Consider the following 17,636-nt stretch of genomic DNA (forward strand, 5'->3'; position numbering starts at 1 on the left):
CTGAATGTCCATAAAGTTGAGAACTCTTCAATGTCAAGTTGGTAAACAACATCAAATAATTGTATTTTTCAATTAATTAATTAATTCAGTAATTTTTTTTTTTATCTTTTGCAATTATTGTTCTGTTTAACAGTTTATTAATATTAGTCATACTTAAATATATTATAAATAATACATTTAAATAATTATAAATGATAGATTTCTTTTGAAGTCTTTTTAAGTTTAATTTTGAATATTTTGAATTAGCTTTTATTGTTTTAGATTTTTTTGTTTTTTAGGTAAATTATTTATTTAGTAAATAATTCATTTTTAGTAATTTTGTTTTAAATATTTGTATATACAGTAGATTTAATGGATTTTTTCATGTCAATTTTAGTTAAGTTTAGGTTTTTCATCTAATATTTGTATTATTTTTTATTTCAGATACCGCAAATGATAGAATTTTTAATATATTGAATATATTTAATATATTCACAATTGGTGGCTGACCAAATACTTTTTTGCCCCACTGTATATATCATAAATGATCATTTACATCGCAACAATTCATTCAATATTAAAAAATATATATTATGATAGAATAATTGCATAGACAATATGAAATCATAAAAATATTTGTTTTAGCATATTCAAAATGCTCAAAAATGAATCTTTGGACATAATAATAAGTTTATCTTTAGTCACAGCTGAAGTGTGGACAGCATGTGTACAGTTGGAAGCTCCGTTTGATTATCAGACATTATCATACACTACTGGTTGGTGTCCTACTTTCCAGCGTAGGAGTTTTGCAAACTCAGCCAGTGCCAGCCAATCCTTCAGCTTTCCTTTTGGCAGCACAAGGATGCAGCGATGGCTTAGACAGCTTCAGGGGACAGCAGAGCCAAAGAGAGATAAGAGAACAAAAACAAACAGAGCTGAGGAAGAGGATGGGGGGGGGGGCGAGAGGACGACGATGAAGAAGAAGGAGAGAAAGTTGTCAGGGATCAGGGTGACCCTGTGCCGCACGCAATCATCTCCTGCCAAATTCCGGAGATAGGAAACCAGGCCACCTTGTAATCTTTACTCACGGCAGTCAGGCACAGTGTCAGATCCACTGCCTAACACAGGCATGTTCACATTCTAAAAAGATTGTCTTTGAAAAGTCTGATACTTGATCAAAACATCTAAATTTACTCTAGAGTAAATATGTATTTTATCTGAAATTGTTGCTTGTGTTTAGCGTAAGAGCTTTGGATGGTTCCCCGTAAAGATTTCACACCAACCCTTCATTCACTTTCATTGTATAGAAAATCAGCATTAAAGGGTTAGTTCACCCAAAAATTTAAATTAGCCCACAAATTACTCACCCTCAAGTCATCCTAGGTGTATATGACTTTCTTCTTTCAGACAAATCCAGTCGGAGTTATATTAAAAATGGTCTTTGATCTTTCAAGCTGTTTAATGCCACTCAGCGGGTGAACTGAGAAGAAACTTGAAAAAAAACGTAATGATCACTTTAATGTAGCTTGCGCCAACAGTTGTACATGGAAGCAGTTCCGGGAGCATGACGTATGAGTTCAGCGTTGCGCATGCGCCGCTCAGAAGTGACGAACACGGAAGCGCAGGGGAGAGAACAAAACAAAACAATGGTCACTTATTAGAGGTACAAAATGAGGATTTGTAAAGAAGAATGTCGGAGGATTTCAATATAAGCCAAGAGGAGACTGGTTTTCCTTTGCTAAAGTAAGGAAACTTTGCTTCCTTTGCTCCTGTTAACAAACGTTGGTTTTCACGAGACTCACCAGCGCATGCGCATGCACATGTCCGTGTACAACTGTTGGTGCAAGCTACATTAAAGTGATTATTACGTTTTGAATATGGATATTTTTCTTTCAAAAACGCATCGATTCGCTACAGAAGGCCTTTGTTCACCCCCCGGAGCCGTGTGAGGCACTTTTTTTATGGATGGGCGCTTTTTATTTAACTTCTTTTGGACGGATACATGCAACACCCGCTCAGTGGCATTAAACAGCTTGAAAGATAAAAGACAATTTTTTATATAATTCCGACTGGATTCGTCTGAAAGAAGAAAGTCATATACACCTAGGATGACTTGAGGGTGAGTAATTTGTGGGTTAATTTTCATTTTTGAGAATTAAACATGAAAAACATGAAAATTTGCCGAACATGTACCCTAAAATGTAGATGAGCATTACACTATTTGCTCACCAATGGATCCTCTGCAGTGAATGGGTGCCGTCAGAATGAGAGTCCAAACAGCTGATAAAAACGTCACAATAATCTATAAGTAATCCACATGTCTCCTGTCCATCAATTAATGTCTTGCAAAGTGAAAAGTTGCATGTTTGTTAGAATCAGATCCATTATTAAGACGTTTTTAACTTCAAACTGTTACATCCTGCTAAAACACAAGTCCTCTATCATTCCATAATATTGCTTTCTCCAGTGAAAAAAAAGGTCTCATCTGAATATGCGCAGATCAAGCACCGTTTAGAAGCGAAAACAGTCCAAAACAGTTCTAAACAAATATGTTGGTTCATTTTGATGTGAGAGGACAACAGGGATGGATCGTTTTTATTGGAGGAAGCATTATTATGGATTCCCAACTCCTATTTTGGCCAAAAGCATTATCAATTAATGTCTTGCAAAGTGAAAAGTTGCATGTTTGTTAGAATCAGATCCATTATTAAGACGTTTTTAACTTCAAACTGTTACATCCTGCTAAAACACAAGTCCTCTATCATTCCATAATATTGCTTTCTCCAGTGAAAAAAAATGGTCTCATCTGAATATGCGCAGATCAAGCACCGTTTAGAAGCGAAAACAGTCCAAAACAGTTCTAAACAAATATGTTGGTTCATTTTGATGTGAGAGGACAACAGGGGATGGATCGTTTTTATTGGAGGAAGCATTATTATGGATTCCCAACTCCTATTTTGGCCAAAAGCATTCAAACACCTTACTGATAGATTTTGTTACACACAGCTTTTTAATTCACAAGACGTTAATTGATGGACTCGAGTCATGTGGATTACTTGTGGCTTATTGTGATGTTTTTATCAGCTGTTTGGACTCTCGTTCTGACGGCACCCATTCACTGCAGAGGATCCAATGGTGAGCAAGTAATGTATCTTTTCAAATGAAGAAACAATCTCATCTACATCTTTGTGTTTGACATAAAATCTAAAATGTAGTAGCTGTGCTTGTTTGTAAGGCTAGTCACTGTGGTGTTGGGCTCATAAAGCTGTTTGAGTGTCCCTATAATCAGAACAGGTGATGTTTTTGCCAGCTGACTGATTACAATGGCATGGCTTTCTTAAAAGCAGAGCCCGCTGCCCTTTCTTTGACAGTGTGGATGACCTCTCACATGGGCCTTTTGTTGGTACAGTGCCTAGAGAATACATCCATTTGCATTTTACAGTTGTTTAACAAATAGTCACCCATGGCACCTATTATCCCCCACTGTGACCCCAACACACATGAACACACACACAGCTGTGGCCTGGCACACAGCGGTTTGTTCTCACTTATGCAGGAGAGAAACTAGCTACATCTGCGAGACTAATCGATGCATTAATGCTAGAGATAGATAGATAGATAGATAGATAGATAGATAGATAGATAGATAGATAGATAGATAGATAGATAGATAGATAGATAGATAGATACTACAGAGTCAATGAAGCAGGCTTTGCAGTGGTTTATGTAAATGAATTGTTTGTCTCATTAAACTTCATTTTACTTGTCTGCTTTCAGTAGGTAATTTTCAGGTAAATTCAGTGGACAGTTTAAATGAGTCAAGACTCTTCTTTCCATAAATCATTAGAGAGTATTTTAATGTTTCAAAGTGGCTCTGTTCGGAAACTAAAGTGAGGTTGTTGTACTACAGATAAACCTTGTTTCTATGCTAGGAAATTATTGTGGATTGAATTTGTTCTCGGAAGGTTGATGAGAAATATATATATATATATATATACTGTATATATATAAATATATATACAGTGTATTTGATAAGTCTTTGTTCATCCACCATACAACAACTGTTCTTTTCCAAAAAAAAACCCATTTTATTTTGTTTTGTTTTATTTTATTTGTTGACATCTCAATTGTTTCATGTGAGATTAAACGGGAACAAATACTTTGCTTAAGTCTAACCCTATAGTAATCTGAAAAATGTCTAACTATGGTCTCTTCTGAGTTATGAAAGGGCAAACTCTGAACAATAAAATTGTCCTCCGGCTGGCCATAAAAGCATCAAGTCTGATCTCAAAGCGGAGATGAGGGGAGGGTTTGTGTATCCAGCATTGGCAGAGTTAATGTGAGGGGTTAATTTGGGTCCCGCTTTCATTATTTGGACAGTTTTATTGCAGTTGTCTGCTCAGCTTCCTGTGTAGTCCATGCACAGCTGACATTGGGCTGTCCAAGACTCAGATAATCGGACTCAAGAGTATACTGGTTAGAAAATGCTTTGCATATGAGGGTCTGTGTGTGTGGATACTGCTGTTCTTGTGTGAACTGCGAGATTCCCTCAGGGCCAGAACAGGTCGCAGCTGTACAGAACAGTGTTGTTGAGACAAGTGTGCGTCTGAGTGTGTGCGTGTGTGTAAGTTCACTCTGTTTGTGTTAAGACAGCTGATGCATGAAATGGAACTCAGGTAAGCGCGGGGCCCACGGCTGTCTTGTGTCTTCCACTGAGTGATTTTACTCTGGCGCATTGATTTTGTTTCTCACAAGCTCACAGCCGACAGAAAGAATCAGCTGACCGACAGAGGCCTGACGTTTGACAGTTTAAACCCTCAGAAAGACATCATGCAGAGTGTTACATTACACAGACCAGCAGACACACAAACAAACAAACCAGCAGAGCGGATTTGAGTCATAGATTTTAATTCAAATGTTTATTTGATATGTTATTATATTTTATAAATTGTTATTTGTTTATTATGTTATTTGTTCTATAATATATTATAATAAATATTTTTATTACACTTGGAAATAGATTTAAATTCAAAGTCACCCCCAAAAATATTCATTTATTTTGTATTTTAATGTATTTTATTTTATTTATTTTATCATAATTTTTTTTTGATATTCTAAAATGTTTTATTAGAATATAATACATAATAATAATATTCAATTGTAAGTTTTTGATATTATTTAAAATATAATATATTACAATTTTCAGGTAAAACATTGTTTTGAGTCAAATAGATTTACATTCAAAGTTTTTGGGTGAACTATCCATTTCACTTCTCACTTTCTTTTTCTACAAATTTTAAGAGCTACATCTACTGGTAAAATGAGGACACAAGCCCCATTCAGAGCCCGTAAGTGAGACCTGCAGCTTGTGTCAGCCAGCAGAGCATTCTGGGAACTCTGAATAATAAGCGTTTAGTCCTGATCAATGGGAGCCACCGCTCTGTTAGTGGCAAAATCAATACAGTTTTCTTTGCTATTACAATGGGCTGTCTTGTTGCAAATGAGCTCTGAAACAGAGTTGTCTGGAAGAGATGTCCAAGCAGAGCAACCTGCAGACGTTCAGAGTAATAAAGAGCTTAACAGCTTCCATTACGGCTGCCCTCTGCACTGAGAACAGTCATTATCTTCACTGTTTGCTGCTCTTTGAGTTTCCTTGTTCCAGGCAATGAAGGATGAAAGAACAATATGACCAGCAAACATTAAAACCAACACGAATTGCTGTTTGCAACAATTTTTGTCCTGTAATCTAACATACTACCATTCAAAAGTTTGGGGTTTATTTTTTAATGTTTTTGAAGGCTGCATTTATTTAATTAAAAATAAAGTAAAAACAGTGAAATACAGTATTATTACAAAAATTAAAATAACTGTTTTCTATTTGAATATATTGTAAAATAAAATGTATTCCTGTGATTCAAAGCTGAATTTTCAGCATCATCACTCCAGTGTTCAGTGTCACATGATCCTTCAGAAGTCATTCTAATATGCTGATTTGGAGCTTAAGAAACATTTCTTATTATTATCGATTATATTATTATATTATATTATATTATTACATTAGTTACTATTTTGCATACACAACCTTCAGTATGTCAGCAGAAAAGAAAAAGTTTCAGACTACATTTTGATAAAGAAAACTTTCTTGTGCGCCGATGAATCATGTGTAGTAAAACTAGAGACATTTTATAGCGTTTCAAGACAACATGGCATCCGGATCAAAAAGTCTATAAAATGTAAATTATTGAAATGAGATTTTCTTTTGGCATCTTGCCTCTAAATCGAATGAAACGTCAGTGTGTCGTGAGCTCATGAATCAAACTGCAGTCAGAGAGTTCAGCTCACTGTGAGAGGCGTTCTCCAGCTGAGTGACCTTTAATGCATACCCCTCATTGAGACGGGATCATTTTCCCCTGAAGAGATCCATCAGGATTCTGTGTACGAGTTTATGAGGCTGAGATGAGAAGAGTTGTGTCTGTGAAGTAGACAACAGTAAAAATTGCGCGTTCTCCAGCTGAGTGACCTTTAATGCATACCCCTCATTGAGATGGGATCATTTTCCCCTGAAGAGATCCATCAGGATTCTGTGTACGAGTTTATGAGGCTGAGATGAGAAGAGTTGTGTCTGTGAAGTAGACAACAGTAAAAATTGCTTTTTTTTTTTAAATCTGAGTGGATGTTATATTTGAGCTGAAATATAGCTGTTTGCATTGTTTGCAACATGCTCGTTGCATATTGTAGGGTTCAGGAAACTTCTGAGGTGCAAATAAAATCAATAGTAATTAAGTTTCAAAAAGATGTCATCACAGTAATGTTTATTTCTCTGTCTCAGATCCTGGTCGATTACAAGTCCATTCAGATCTTTTTCAAACCTTTTGTTTCCACACTCGGCTCAGTCTCTGAGGAAGGCTCAGGGTTAATAGCACAAATAGTTCAATGTATGTGTGTGTCTGTGTGTGTGTGTGTGTGTGTGTGTGACCCCTATCATCACACTGCCTGATAAACGTGACCTTGCTGTGACCTCTGCATGCAGAGGACAGACAGGATTTTGCAGACTCAGGCACTGGAATGATCTTTCATTATCAGTGTATTTAATATAATGCAGTCAACAATGAAGTGCTTTGGTTTTAAAGGGATAGTACACCAAAAAGTGAAAATTCAATCATCATTTACTCAACTGCATCTTATTCTAGAACTATAACTTTCTTTCTTCTCTGGAAAATAAAAGATGAATGATATAAGATATTAAGTCTTGCATTCTTAAAAATGTATACAAATGAAATAAGATTATGCTTTAAAAATAAAACAAAAAACTGTCAGTGGGGTTAGAACAACAAACTTGTTTTGAATTAAGTTTATTTTTCTTACCCCATTTGCGGATATTTTTTTGGTTTTTAGCTTAATTCTTGTACATTTTTCGGAAAAGAAGACCAAACATTTCATGTCATTTTGCTTCTTAAGTATCTTGATTTTAAGAATGTTAAGATATTTGTTCTAGAAAACAGGAAAAAAATACTAAGAAAATTATTTTTAATAATATAATGCAATGAAATTTTATAAAAACTGCAGCTGTCCAGCACCAAAATGACAACGAGTATCATGAAACTGGTCCATACAACAATACATTTCATGCATTATATTTCATGAAGTTATATGATATTTTAAAGTTATGAACAGACTAAAATTGAACAATCAGACTAAAATTTTCTGTTGTCGAAAAAGAAAAAAATGTATGACGGGGACTTGGCTCTATCCATCGTTTGTTGATTGGATTTTGAGATAAGGGCGAGACTCGATTCTGGTGTCTTTTTACCAAAAAATCAAGTTAGGGCATTTTGATTCAAAATTACAGGTATGTATGGAACATATGCACAGCATATGCACAAATTAATGATTCACAATAAGATCAATGTGCATTTAACAAATATATGAATTTTCATTTCTTTTTTATTCATTTCTTCAATTCTCCTTTTCATTGAGTCATTTGGCTCACTTTTATGATACTTTCATGGTGCATTTTTTGTCATTTTGGAGCTTGACAACCACCTTTTGTGTTCCCCAGAAGGAGGAAAGTCATACGGGTTTGGAGCGACATGAGGTTGAGTAAATGATGACAGAATGTTCCCTTCTGCCTGAACCATTCCCATGACACCTCAATCATACAGAGCTCATATCCAGATCACAAAACCCACCGCACTGTCTCGCTCTCTTCCTTATGCATCTATTATTCATCCAGCCTTTCTCTCAACGCTGCACCTCACACTGCCAAAACACTGGCGCTAATAAGGCTCATAGCTTTCCTTGTTGATTATGTGTGACAGCTTGGTCAGGAATTAGCCTCACTTTCACCCCTCTGAGAGGCATAGAGTGCCCGTGGCACCCCGCGGTCAGTCTTCTGACACTCCCAAATAGAGTCAGGCCCGAGAACTGCCTGGATCCAGTACAGCCAGCCTCCTGCGCCCGGGGTCTGGCCCATTCTCTTTGTTCAGCAGACATTTTAACCTTCATCTCAGAACAATAAAACAAGAATAGAGCGAATGTGTGCGTGTGAAAGAGCGAGACAGTGGGGGTATTTGACACATCTCCTTAAGCCACTGTGTGCTTTATTATCTTTGGCAGGCCTTATTGGTCGTGCTAATCAAGTGAACGATTTGCCACCCTCATTCCCGGCAACTGACAAATGCATTACGAACCGAGGGGAACGTGCGACCTTGAAAGTGTCACCTGCAAACCAGCTGGCGCTCTCTCCGCCAGCAGGAAATGACCTTTCGGAGGTCAATAAACTAAATAATTCACAAAGGTTATCCGCTTTGCGCTGAACGCACAACAAATCTGTTAACTCCTTTGCAGCTGGACTCGGTTTATAGCACTGATCCAGTTTCAATCATGTTCATGACACAGGACATATGCTTGATTTCTTTGCCCTCTCAGACTCCAAACATGAGCACCTCATGAATTATTTAAACATGACTTTGATGTGAAACATTTAGTGGCATTTGATAATGCAGGCCGTTTATAATGTGTACACTAACTTCACAAATTTGGCAGAGATGATAAGTTGGCACTGATGTCTGTGCCAACAAATTATAATCATTGAAGTTATCAGTCTACAGCTGCGAGCCTCTCCAGATCATACACGATCTCATATGCATGAAGTAAGAGAGTCAAACGTCACACTTTAAAGGTTGCGTAAGGATGGAAACATCCTTATAAAACAATAAAACAATGATAAATACATTATTGCAAGCCAACAGATGATAACATGTTGTTTTTTATAGTATAAGAGCGCGCTGCAATTTTGTCGTCTGCCACTTTAAATGCTCAAGCTCTTTAAAGTCGGGTAGATTCTGATGTCAATGTTTTTATTGTTCATCCATTGGAAAAAAAAAATTCTGAAAGTGATTCCAAAAATAATGTTCCTCTGTGTCGTTATTGTTATAGCTGTGGCATGAACTTCCATTTTCTCATACAATTAAAATGATTATTTTAACTTTATACAGTTATCGTCCTTTGAGTGATGGGCCTCAACTAAATCCAATGAATGAAAAGTAATTCATAACTCTATATTTTCATTCTTTTCTAAAGCAAAATTATTTGTGAAAATCAGCAAATATTGAATTATATCAAATGTAAAATAAAAATAATTCTGATGCACTGTGTATTCAGAGTGAAGCATGCAGCACATTTTATAATTATCAAGCATTCATTTTCATTCATTTTGCAGTACAATTGTAATTTGCAACAGTAATATATTTGTCTTTATTTTTATAAAGTTAGAGTTAAAACATACTACTACTATTACTAGTAATAATTAATATCGAAATCAGAGAAGTGTGAACATGCAAGTGTTTTTAAAGTGTAAAGTTTTTAAGTGTATTTAAAATATTAACTTACAGTTCTTCAAGGGTTTTGGCTGACAAAAAATTTGGGAAGCCCTGACATAATGGAAAAATCTAAATAATTTTATGCCAGTGAAAAATCCGGACTAAATCTCAAAGTATGCTTTCATTTTTGACACAAAGCATAGTGGTTGACACATGTGTATTGAAAGTTTAATCTTTGTCCAGTGTCTGCGCTATTTCTCTCCACAAGTTACATTTTTTTTTATTTGTGCTCTTTTCAACTAGAGTTGCATGTATCTCTTAACACACACACAAGTACTTGTCAATGCGGACATCTGTTGTTGTTGCCGTCTTCAGTAGTTTGTTGTTGTTGTTCCATCTTTTTCGACTATAAAACTACGAGCTGGCCAGTCGACACATGCTCACTGGAAAGTTTTCAGCTTTGTCCACGCTATTTCTCTCCACAAGTTATGAGCAATAAAAACGTCTTTGTACTCTTTTAAACAAGAGTTGTGGTTTGTGTGGGTCCTAATGCAACCTTGTTTTGATATAACTAAGGTGTAGTGTAATACTATGATTGAATCTCCCTGGCCAACCCCAGCAGGTGGGGTTTGTCTGAAGATAAAACAGGCGCTGGCTTCCATATGGCACTGATACTCACTAAAGATTAAATATGTTTACTTACCCTTGAACTAGGTACGTCAAGGCAAATACATCCATATGACTTAGCCAGTGTATGGTCTCCAACATAATGACTAATTCATGATACTGTTCCTCACAGGTGTTTATTAGATGGACTCAAATGTCACCATGTAGTTCCCGTCTGTGTCAGGATGGCCTCAGCGTTTCCGCTGGCCTTGTGCCACTCTGTAATCATACACTGCATAACTGATGTCTCAAAGCTGCTGAAACATCAGTATTTTCCAGCAGATGCAGAGGGTTTGTAGCTGTTACATGCATCAAAAGGACATTTCTCCTGGACGCAAGTCTGACTGCAGTAATGACTGTGGATCCAGTGGCTGTGATGTCTGGGAGGATGTGTATATGCACAAGTGTCATGAAACCAGAAAAAGTGCTTACCTAAATGGATCTGTCTCACACGTAGTGTTGGACAAACGTCTTATTGATTTCACTGAATTGGTGAATACCAAATGGTTCTCTTAATGTAGTACTTTAATATCAAATTCATTCTAGTGAATCAGTTTTCTCTCAAATATCTAGCGTTGCATCATTTTTTCCCCCAAGCCCCAAGAGTAACCCCTTTTCCACAGCCAATTCTGAAGATTTCATTGGTAATGGCTTTCATTAGTAAAGATTTCATTTCATTAGCATTACTGTGTGTTATGATCGGATCCATCCATGATTTTTCTGAACTGAATCCATGAAGTCTGACCTTTTCTTGGCAAGTGACTGCCTGATTAGGTTAACCAGTGGAATCAGATCTGGGACGGGGTTTGCACTAAACCTATTTAGGAAAAAATAACACATTTAGAGTTAGAATGTCTGATGCATTGTATAGAGTGAATGAATCGGTTCGTTCAGACAGTTTATTTAAAAGATTCACAAAAAGATTCACCCATTTAAATCTGTACAGAATTTTGGATCATCTTTTTCCTAGTGGAATATTGTTTAATTTTGCTGTTGATTACTATATTTTTAGCTCGGTCATATTAATTAATTTATACTGTAGTTTTTAAATCAAATTTAGTGTAAATAAATACTGAACTTTCAAGAGACAGTGTTACTTTACTGTATACATATATTTCTAAATTGGATATGAATTGGAATTGAGGATGCAAAGTTAGATTTTAAAATTAAGTAGAATTAATTAGAAATTGAAATAACACAATTTTACTTAGCTTGACATCATCATCTTGACAAAGCCTTGTTCAAAAGATTATCAATGAATAATAAATAGTAGTTATTGGTGCAGAAATTAGACTAATTTTTATTTATTTTTTTATTTTTATTTTTTTTGGAGCTTGACAGGACCCAGGTCAATATATGCTTCCATAGTATTCAAGCAGCATGCACATTCCTCAAAATTTCTTCTCGTGTTTTAAAGAAGAAAGAAAATCATGCAGGTTTGGAGCGACATGAGGATGAGTAATTGATGACAGAATTTTCATTCCTGGATTAACTATTCCTTTTAAAGTCCAAGGAGGAAGAGAAATACAGAGAGACGGAGCGAGACAGTGAGAGAGGAGTACGTGTGTGAGGGGCGGGTGAGATTTTCACAGTGTGAAGGACAAAGTTAGTGACCCGTAGATTATTCAGAGGAGATTGTGTTTCAGGGCCATCTGAAGGTCAGACTGAATATTTTATCTGTCTGCTCTCCATAATTTGCTTTCAGCAGTTGGAAACTGTTTAATCACAGACGGCGGTGTAGAGGTCATCCTTACATCAACATTTGATCTGTTAGCAGCATAAATTATAGGGGAGCTACAGTCTTCCTTTTTTAATAGCAAAATGTTTGCATATGATCAGATGTCTTGTAACCAGACATAAAAAACCTGTGCACATGGACTTCACAGTAGAGGCTAAATCTGTTTGCTGGATGCAGATAACAGTGGGGCAACGAGGGGTCCAAAGGGCATGGCATTCACACCTTGAAGGGTCACGGCTGCTATTGACTAAAGCACAAGGTTGATGTGTCTCATTTACACTCTATTTGTATCTGTCCACTCAATGCATTCCATCTCATATCATCTGTTTACTCTATAATATTTACCTACAATATTCATTTTTTTTATGAGACTAATCTAGAATGCTTAATTTATGGACATATGATGACATTCAAACACACACACACACACACACACTCACACTGAAAGCAATATGTCACTGAAATAACAGTGTCATGGAAATGGTAGTTGTGTAGCAGTACAGTCAGCAATCATTGATCTGCAGTGCCGTATGCTGAGATTTCCCCGGAGTGAGTGTTTCAGAGGGACCAGAAATACATCTGGGACTGCAGTGCTGTCCAAGTGCACTAGTATCACCGTATCTACACTGCAAGTAAGTAACGTGACACAACACAACTAGACTGCACCTATTAAATGACCGTAACATAGGGCGTATCACATGAGCTCCACTCCTATTTTGATTTACATTTAATGTAAGCAATGCATTGCATGATTATGGTTCCAACATGTCCATATGATACTATTCTTATATGCTAATCTCCAGATTATCCCTATATTGTAATCATTAAGAGCACAATCTGGAATCGCTGCCTAACACTGTGTCTGCTTAACTGATACATGGAATTAACTAATCACATAACATATTATCTAGCTGTATATTACTGCCATATCTGGCTGATAATAATAATTCCTAATTGTAACATTGAAGCATGAATTTTCTATAAGGATGTATTGTAAAAAGCGTTATACAAATAAACCTGATTTGAATTTAATCTTACCCAAACAAACTTCTTACAGTCAATTTGATCTTACAATTTGACCACATATATTAAATGATTGGCTAATAGAATTGTAAATTTTTTGAATGATTTTTGAATATTTTATTATTATGATTAGAATAAAACTACTTTGTGAACTTGTAGGCGTATTTGTAATCACACATTATCATATGACAAAAACAGTCTTGTGTCATTAACCTATACATTACAATAATGGTTTCCAGTTCATTTTGAATCGGACATAGCTGAAAAATGACTCGCGGTTCAGTGAAGAAGTCATCTGAGTAATGACTCTGGATGATTCACTGATGATTCACCATCCAGAGTCTTTTGAGTGAGATGATTCACTTACTGAGTGAGTCTGATACAAACTGCTCAATCACAAATGAGATCAGGGCTGTTTCGCAAATCTTTTTGACTCAGTAAAAAGATTTGGTTTGTAAGAGTCATTTATTCGTAAATCAGACATCACTGCTTGTGCTCTGTTTGTGTGTGCGCTCTAACAAGATGATATATGTGACAAAACGGTATATTACAGCAAAGTGTTACTGACAAGAATTTAAATTCATTTTGTTTATAATTTTATATAATTTTTTGGTCAAATTTCCTGTAAAGTGTGAATGCCCAAGGAGCATTTTAATTTTGTTGGATCGCATTGCTTGTTTTCTATATAGACACGTGTGAGAGAGAAAGACAAAGTGAGTATGTGTGAAAAACAGAGAGAGCGAGAGAGGGAGATGGTTGTTGTGGACTGCAGTCTCCCCCCTTGAACAGGGAGTTTTATCTCTACTACATACGGCCTGTTAAAACGGCCTCAGACTGTTCCATGCTGCTCTGATAATGAGCAAACAGGGACAATTGAATGTCAATGCCCCCGTGGGAACAGAGGAAATGTGCCCGGGGGGGCCATGGCCGCTCCCCTCCTCCCCCCTGTGCGGCCAGTGTAGCGCGAGAGAGAGGCAGTGTAACCTTGCGGAGTTGTCTCTTTGTCCTCTGATCGGCTCACTGGGTGAGGGGGGGGGGTCTCGCTGACAGCTGAGTTCCCCCACAGGTGGGCCTCACGCAAATAATGCAGATTGGGCTGTTTTAAAGTCAAAGGCTGATTTTGACCTTCCAGAACTTCATTGGGACGTGACCTTTGGGTGTACTTATCATTCTAGACAATTGTTGACATATTTCATATCCCTCAATTTGGTTTAGAAAATAGACATGTTTAAGGAATGGGCTCTAAGCAACGAGAATTGTGATGTATTTCCGCTCATACTTTATACCGGCAAGGGCACTTCCGGTTTGTATGGTAACTAAGAGAAACCATCAGCTGTGTGGGAGTCACGCCCCCTCACTAAAACAACAAAGAAAACGTCGTAGTTTTATACCGTTTTAAATCGACATTATATCTTCTCCATAACCATGGAAAAGACGGTTTTCCGACGTCAAAAGCAAATGAAGGCAGCGTCAGAGCACTGTAGTGTCCCGCTGTGCTCTGTGTCTTCACGCTACAACTCCTGTGCTAGTTTTCATTCCTTTCCGGTGAAGGAAGAGATCAGGAAAAAATGCATTGTAAACATTAGAAGGATCAACTTCCAAATCACGAAACACACAAAGGTATGCCGTGTACATTTCAAACCAGATGATTTTGTGGAAGGAACAAGTAGGAGGTGTCTGAAAAAAGGGGCTGTCCCTTCAGTATTTGAGTGGAACCGTGAACGCCAAATGCAGCCGCCGAGGTTAAGTGTTTGGGAACGACAAGAGCGACCACCGCTACCGGAATCAGATATGGAGGAAAACGAAATGGAAATTGATCGTGGACATACAGTCGGTCATGATTATTGTTCAGTTCCGGAGCCTGCAGCTCTGGACTTATCACTATGTGAAAATGAGGAGTTGAAGAGAGAGATAGAAGATCTGCGGAAACAGCTGGAGCAGGCCAAGGTGAATAGCCGCTTTGGCCTCCAGAGATTCGCGGGGTCTGATGAGGATATTCGCTTTTACACAAGGTAAAACCATTTTGTGATTATTATTTATGTAAGCCATTAGCACACTGGTAAAGTGTTTTTTAAAATATTTTTTATAGTTTATTAGGCCTAGTATATAGTTTATTAGTGTGATGTGTGTGTGTGTGTGAGTGTTGAGGGGTGGGCGTGTGCAAAGTCAGTGTAGTTTCATTATCTGAGAATCAGTTTAAGACTGTAGTAATTACCTAATTATTGTACCATGTGTTATGCCTTAAATGTTTTAAAAGAAACAATTTATTTATTTGCAGATTTGCAACCTATAAGCACATGATGGCCTTCTGGGAACAGATTGAACCTTCAACACACAGGATGATTCGTGTCACCAGCTCCAAAGTCACCAGGGAGACTGGGCTATATGTGAAGACTCGGGCACTTCCTGCAATTGATGAATTCTTCCTCTTCATGATGCACCTTGCTTTGGGCCTCAAGCAGAAAGACCTGGTTCCATGTCCCCATGTCCATCAAACTACAGTGAGCCGCATCATAACCACTTGGGCAAACTTCCTCTATTTTCTTTTAGGTAATTTGGTTGTTTGGTTGCCGAAAGAAAGAGTACGAGCCTATCTGCCAGAGGAATTTGAGAATTTCCGAGACACCCAGGTTATCCTGGACTGTACTGAGCTCCGCTGCCAAACGCCTTCGTCTCTGCTATTACAGAGTGAGGTCTTTTCCAACTACAAATCTCACTGCACCTTCAAGGCTTTGATAGGAATGGCACCTCATGGTGCAGTAACTTTTGTCTCTGGACTGTATGCGGGGTCAATCAGTGACCGGGAGCTGTTCAAGCAATCAGGGATCATTGACGTCCTTACCCCTGACATGGCCATAATGGTGGACAAGGGTTTCTTAATTGATAACCTGGTACCATGCAAAATCCACAGGCCTGCTTTTGTGACCAAGGGCACACAAATGTCTGCCGGAGAGGTGATACACACTCAGTCTGTGGCCAGGCTCAGGGTGCATGTTGAACGCCTGATCCGGCGGGTGAAGGAACATAAGTTGTTTGACGCAGTCATCCCCTTGTCCATTTCTGGTAGCATTAATCAACTGTTTGCCGTGTCATGTCTTCTCATTAACTATCAGAATGGACCACTTGTCAAGGCATGGGCCCAGTGAGTCTACAGTGTCATTCTTGTCTGTGTACTAAGTCTTTATTTTGCACATTGAAATATTGTAAATATGGTCTGGAAACTGTCTTAATTTTCTTACTATGATTGCCTATTAGATTTTTTTTTGCTTGTTACTTTTACCTCATCTGGGATGTTTTTTTACTTGCCACATATAATTCTGTCAACTATCAGAATGGACCACTTGTCAAGGCATGGTTTGAAATATTGTAAATATTTTCTGCAAACTGTCTAATTTTCTTAATATGATGGCCTGATGTTTTTTTGCTTGCCTTTTGACTTACCACATATAGTTCGTACCAACATTCTTTCATTACTGATACCTGATAATTAACATTCTTCTTGACCAGTTGGTTCATTAAAAAAATAATTTTACCATCCAACTTTTGACCTCCTTCCTTTGTTGGAGCAGCCATAGTTAAACCTGCAATTGCAACACAGTTCTAATTCTGTCAATCTTCTGCCACCTGCTCAAATCTTTATTTACAACTATGGTGAAAGACCAGACTAAGATACAGTATTCTCAAGTGCCTTTTCTATTTATTTGAATGTTATAAGTTATATTTATGAATTACATTTATTATGATAGTTACCTACAACATTCCTTCGCAATTATTAATGCAAATAAATACGTACACAAAATCCCTTTCAGAGCCCATCAACAGTAACTTGATGGTCCATGGGCACTTTAAGAAAAGCTGTAATATTGTATGCTACTCTACATTGACAGTTATGTAACAGTATAAAAATATCTGTGAACAACAGCAGTATACAGTGTAACAGTAAAACAATAACAGTATGTGTACTGTATACTAAGTAACAATTTCCATTTTGTATAGACTTGCTCACATGAACAACAGATCAGTTAGAATACTGTATAGACTCACAAAAATAAACAATAGATCAGTTCAAATATTGTAGATTTGTAAAAATGAACAATAACACCTGAACTCACTGAACTGATTAATGAACTGATTGAAACTGATTAAACTTATTGAAAGATACTATGCCCAAGGCCATTGGAGTGACTTACTGCAAACACTTCTGTATGTAGTGGTAAAAGAAAAAATGATCTGCTCTGTCTCTAATGGTGTGCATTACATCAAGATCTTTATAAATTCACTCGACTAACATGTCTTCCTGAGCACAAACAACAAAATCACACCACTCTAGCCCTGTCAAGAGCATCTGACCTTGAGCTTGCCAGTAGTATGTAGCGTCTGGAACACTCCAACACACAATATATATTTTG

At 37.2% G+C, this 17,636-nt stretch overlaps 1 protein-coding gene across 1 annotated transcript; it reads left to right on the forward strand.

The window, feature by feature from the left end:
• Nucleotides 1–14,584: 14,584 nt before the first annotated feature.
• LOC107570349 (uncharacterized) lies at nt 14,585–16,373 on the forward strand. The gene is made up of 3 exons (XM_016256573.1): nt 14,585–15,239; nt 15,506–15,705; nt 15,778–16,373. The coding sequence occupies exons 1-3, from the start codon at nt 14,653–14,655 to the stop codon at nt 16,371–16,373; spliced, it is 1,383 nt and encodes a 460-aa protein (XP_016112059.1). The 5' UTR covers nt 14,585–14,652.
• Nucleotides 16,374–17,636: the final 1,263 nt, after the last annotated feature.

The sequence above is a fragment of the Sinocyclocheilus grahami genome, unplaced genomic scaffold, assembly GCF_001515645.1.
Source record: "Sinocyclocheilus grahami isolate Dianchi unplaced genomic scaffold, SAMN03320097.WGS_v1.1 scaffold1445.1, whole genome shotgun sequence".
In the NCBI taxonomy this organism is placed as follows: domain Eukaryota; kingdom Metazoa; phylum Chordata; class Actinopteri; order Cypriniformes; family Cyprinidae; genus Sinocyclocheilus; species Sinocyclocheilus grahami.